Below are 5,686 nucleotides of genomic sequence, written 5' to 3'. Positions count from 1 at the left end.
TGGGAAAGTAAAAATTTTATTTTGCAACTAAGGGAAAAAAAATATTGATTGTATTAATTAATGTATTAAACTGAAAAACTTGCTGAGCTAAAGTTATAATAACACATACAACACATTATAACCTATAACATTCTAAACACAAACAGCAAAAATAAATTACACCTAGTTTGCATTCACATAAAAAAAAAATATTCAGTTAGAACTTCTCTCACATAAAGCATGTTGGCTGTAGCTACATATCAAAAGCAATGAATGAAATGAAAATGTAAAGCCTTTTATTTAATATTTACAAAATGACACACATTACAATCAACGGTAACGGGAACGGCCAGCACTGGCTTGTTAAATAGACTAAGATTTCTGACAAGAAGGTTTCTTCAGGAAGAGAGCTATTGAAAGCTTTGTGCAGACTGCACATTTAATATAAACCAACACCTATTTTTTTGTTCTAAATGTTCTTATTGAATTTAGGGTGGGGCTTAGATAACTATGCAACAGAAAAAAATGTTTATTCATTAAACTACATTATTTCTGGTTTTTGATGTTTTTTGTCCACTTTTCTTAATTTCCTCCTCTGGGCACCAGAGGGCTTTGGCCTGTTGGACATAGTGCTGGCAGCTTGCCACTCACTCTTCCCCACAGATAAGCAGGGTAATGTGTGGGGGTATTTTTATCAGGGGGATGCTGCAGTGTACAAGCACGGAACACATTAATTATTATTAGGTCTAATATTATTAGACTAAGGCTGTATGGTGTTTTTATTTGTAATATTTCAAAGTTAAATACACAAAAAATAATGCCCCTATGGTAGGACGATGCCCCTAGCTTTTGCCTATACTGCCAATGCAACAAGCTATCTCTGGGTATTTGACACCAAGACCTATGTTGGCAGTGAATACTTTATGTCTTGTAAAGTGTGAGGTAAACATTTTTCTAAAAACATTTGATAAACAAAGTGTTTGATTTCCTTCATTTGTGAAGAAGTCATTTTTTATTGTAATTATTTTTCATTAATAATACATTGAGATTAACAGTCCAAGTTTTCCTTCTACACTGTGAAAAGTAACTGACCACTAAATGTGTTATAGAAATTTCCATTATCAAATATTTTAGATTTGGGGAACAGTTGTACATACACCACATCTCCCACTTCCAGGAGCAGAGATGCTCCATTGGTGGTGCTCACTACATGACTGGGTTGATGACAGTAAGCGATAACCACATGACGTCCATTCTTAAAAAGACGCGCTCCGGTAGATGAATCGCTACCATGTCCAGTAATGGAGAATCTGAACGTGTAGACTCCTCTGATCGGCGCTGTAAAGATTCCTGTAGCAGAATAAAAATCAGACACGTACCATCAGTTCAAAAAAGCATAAAGCTGCTTGTAGTGTGAGTGTTGTGTGTAGCTGGGTTTCCATCCAAATGTTTGAAAAAGTCTTGTGCAGTTCCACAATTTCAGCATCTTTAGCAAAATTCCAGTAGAAAAAGTTTCATTTCACTACACTAGTATAAGTGATTAACTCTAGATTAGGTAGGCTACTGTGAATGGGAAAGGATGCTAAACAAACTAAATGGAGAAATTTTATTCGTTTTTTTGCTCTTGTCAGAATCATTTGCATATCCTTATCCTTCTAGGGATGGCCTTTAATTGTGTTGCAGGCAATTTTGGATGTTGATTACTGCAGTAAAGATAGTTACAGCAGTCTCTTGACTAGTGATGTGTGTGTTGGTAAGCCCAGCAGCATCCATGGTGCTGCCTTTAAAACATCCCAACTTTTTCCATGCTACTTTTCTGCATTTTGGCTTTAGCGGTATTCTATCTTTTCCACCTTTTTCTATCTTAAACATCTTTTTTCAATACTTCATTTTTTTTATATTTTGGACTTCTATTCAAGTATTTATTCAAGCAAAAGCTCTGTGGATGGAAAACTCTCTTGGTATAAGATCACTGAAAAAAACTAGAACCAGTTCTTGAAAACTCAGTTAAAAAAAGCTAAAATAAACACAAGTAAATAAATAAATTGCTGGGTGGTCGCTATGATATCAGGTGTTTCCAATGGTATTGCTATTTGATTTCTAGATGGTCATTCTGGTGTTTGGTTGATGTGGGGTCATATTTGAATAGTGTTGCAAAGTGATTGCTATGGTGTCCAAGGGTGTGGTAATGGTTCTGCAAAGTGAGTTCTAGATGGTTGCTATTGTGTTACAAGCTGGCAGTCAATACAGGTCTTGGACAAAAATACTAAAACTAAAAGATGTCTTTGTAATGGATAACTAGCTACTGTATTATCTGTTGTTGGGGGAAATTGGTTTTATAGACACATTTTAGAACTGCATTAGCAACAGATTGGGGTTATTGTTGGAACAAATATATAATTTGTAGGAACATTACCTGTGTTTGAATTGTAAGCATTGCCAGTGTTCACAAAGACATTGGTGTACTTCAGAGTAACTTCCGTATTGAAGGGTCCAGTATATTTACTCTCACCAGATGCAGAAAGGGATGCTGAAAAGGCTATTTTATCTGTAATATAGATAATAAAAATAATGACACACATCTAAAAATCAGCCCCACTTGCTCAGTTTAACATTAGACTGTCAAAAGGAATATGGTTAATTAGCAAGTTTTTCAGTTTAATAAATTAGTTAATAAAATCAATTCTTTTTTCCTTAGTTGCAAAATAAAATTTTAACTTTTTTTAAAATTATTTTATTAATGATTTTTAAGGCATTTACAACCTAATTAGTAACCATTCATAAACAAATTGTTAACCATTTATAAACCCTTTTTAAAGGTAGTCTTATTTTAAAGTGGTACCGGGTATAGTTACACTGTATGTACTGTATGCATATATTTCAGCCACTTCAAAACATCAAAACAGAACAAATCCTGCATAATCTTCTCAGAATATTTTTAACACAATGTTTGATTGAACCAAAAGCTGATCGATCACCTTCATTCTTCTTCTTTAGTTCCTCTAGCTGTTTCTCACTGCCTATAAAACAGACATAACCCATCAGCAAAAGTATAATCTCTGTACAATATAAAACATGATGTTTTGGTTGAACCATAACCTCATTGCTCACCTTCGTTCTGCTTCTTCAGTTCCTCCAACTGTTTCTCCACTGTGCTCATTTGGCTCTTGATGTTTCTCAGCTCCACACTTTGCTCTGCAAGCTTAACGCTCAGCTCTCTCAGCAGCATCTGGATGTCAGGCTGGCAGTTTTCTTGGTTGGAGACTGTGGCCTCAGTTTCCTGAACTTCAGCTTGAATTTCGTTTTTAAGGCTCTGTTCCTCTCCAGATTGAAGCTGCTTAAGTATGTCATTTTTGCTCATCACCACACTAGTGCTTAGTAACACCAGCACTGCTACAAAAGACTTCATTCTCTTCTCTTCTCTTCTCTTCTCGTCTCTTCTCTTCTCTTCTCTTCTCGTCTCTTCTCTTCTCTTCTCTTCACTCATTTGCTGTGTGAGTGGGCTTTCTGTATATATACCCTATAGTTCTATTGATTACGATAGACTGCCGACAAAGTGCTTACATTATTATCAGGAATTATGATTGTGGTTGGTGTAAGATAAGATAAGCTTGTCATAAAAAAGCAATGATGTCTGTAATATGTAACCTGCAGTGTAGATAATTATTTCCTAAAAATATCCATTTAAAGCCTGCATGCTATTGGTCATATCTGTAGTAAATTCTACATGTTTTGCATTTTTATATTATAGTTAAAACATGAATACCACAAGACCTCTGAAGGTGTCCTGTAGTATCCTTTAAGTCATGTAATGAGATCTCAGTGGCATCTGTAAGTACATCTACGTCTATTTAAACATAATTTGATTACTGAAGATCATCAAATTTACTTTGGGATCAATAAAGTATCTATCTATCAGTTAGTGTCATTGGTTTGTCAGTAGTCCAATCATCACATTGACATTACATTGCTGTGCAACCAGCCAATCACAGAAGATGTTGCTTAAACATGATGTAAACCCTAAACTTCATGCCCTGGAATTTTGTAACACATTGAGCCACAACATACATCAGCTAGAAGATGAAGATTATTTAAATCTTTCAGTTACAGTGTTGATCTGAAAGTGTTTGGTCGCATTCATGCGTTAAACACTGCTTGATTATTTGCAGTATCACAGTCTGTTTTCTCTCATGCACAAAATGCACTGAGACATACCATTACTGAGCTAAATTCTAGCTCTGTGAAAAGATTTTTCTTTTCATTTATATCAGAAATCAGAGTTTGCTTTTTACATGACTATTGAATAAAACAGATAACTATAGTTTTCTGTTTTTAACAGGATTATGATCATTTAATTGCACTAAGTGAGACATTGGAACCCATGAAAATTTAAATCACTGATCAAATCTGATAAAACCACATGAGTGGTTTGCAGAGTTTAGCACAATAATGTTTAAAAAATCCGATTTTTCAACACTGACATCCCTCTGATTGGCTGTTTTTGTTGAAGGGTATTATACATACCGCATACTGAGAGTTACAAAACTTCCCATTCATATTTCAATCAGTGACTGGTCTCCTCGTTAATATAATCTCTATCTTGTGTCAGCACTCCCGGCTGGTGGAGGTGGTAAAGGTTTCAGAGCAAACCAGGTCAAAAAAATGTGTTATATAAAATGACCTGATAAGACTAAAAATTCAGACAAAGAAATATAGCACATATTTTAAGGCAGTTTACTGCACATATTTATTGCACCAGTAAGTATTTGCTGATTGCACACCCCTTCTACAGGCTTGTGATGCTGCTCCCTGATGAGGGATATCAGCAGGTGTATGTCCTTTCTTCAGTACATGTTGTTCACGCACATTGTAATTATTAACTGTCAACTGGTATGGACAAGGAAGTTTTTTTTGTTACAAGGAAGTGTGTTATGGGTCACTATAGTTATATATTAAAGCAGTAATACATAAACATTAAATATTATGTGTAGATATTTAATATTCAAATGGTTTCTCAAGGTAAAAGTAAGGATACTGCTTGGAAACAATTTACTGTAGTGAAATGTGGTATATGGTGTGGTCTGTTTTTTTTAGTCTTAGCAGGTCATTTTATATAACAATATTTTGGGAAAAATAGGAGACCTGCCTATAAGGACTTTGTACAAAGCCAAGGTAGGTTAGGTCTATAGATTCACCATTAATGATGCTGGTGTTAAATTGTGACTTTACTGTTGGTGCACATCAGCTGATATCAAGTGTCTTTAGACTAGTCTTTTCTAACTAAAGACACTTAGTGATATAGTGATATTTTCCTGTGTTCCCATGCCTCAGTTAAATGTGTGTGTTTAAATTAACATCATAACCCTTTAATAAAAGGATTTTTGTCATTTGTATGCCACATCTTCTGTGATTGGCTGGTTGCACAGCAAAAATCTGATTATTGACATACCCACTTAAACTCTGACAAACCAATGACTCTCGATGATGTTCAGTAATTTAATTATATTTAAGTACACGTAGATGCACTCACAGATGCCATTAAGGTATCTAAAGAAGTTTTACCAAAGGACAACTTCAGTGGTCTTGTGGACTTCATGTCTTAACTACAATATGAAAATACAAAACATGTAGCATTTACTACAGATATGATCAGTAGTATGCAGGCTTTGAATGGTTGTCAAAATTAGGCAAGTGTAAATACTTGTTA

At 34.8% G+C, this 5,686-nt stretch overlaps 1 protein-coding gene across 1 annotated transcript; it reads right to left on the bottom strand.

Annotated features, from left to right (window-relative positions):
* Positions 1-253: 253 nt before the first annotated feature.
* Positions 254-3,481, bottom strand: LOC103040140 (uncharacterized). Its single transcript, XM_022681881.2, has 4 exons — positions 3,091-3,481; positions 2,958-2,999; positions 2,396-2,527; positions 254-1,329 (listed from the first exon to the last, which is right to left on the bottom strand). Exons 1-4 carry the CDS (start codon positions 3,464-3,466, stop codon positions 1,049-1,051), a joined length of 831 nt encoding a protein of 276 aa, XP_022537602.2. The 5' UTR covers positions 3,467-3,481; the 3' UTR covers positions 254-1,048.
* Positions 3,482-5,686: the final 2,205 nt, after the last annotated feature.

The sequence above is a fragment of the Astyanax mexicanus genome, chromosome 25 (assembly GCF_023375975.1).
Source record: "Astyanax mexicanus isolate ESR-SI-001 chromosome 25, AstMex3_surface, whole genome shotgun sequence".
Lineage (NCBI taxonomy): Eukaryota > Metazoa > Chordata > Actinopteri > Characiformes > Acestrorhamphidae > Astyanax > Astyanax mexicanus.
Note: the sequence above shows the minus strand (reverse complement) of the source record. Positions and strands in the feature narration are given on the sequence as shown.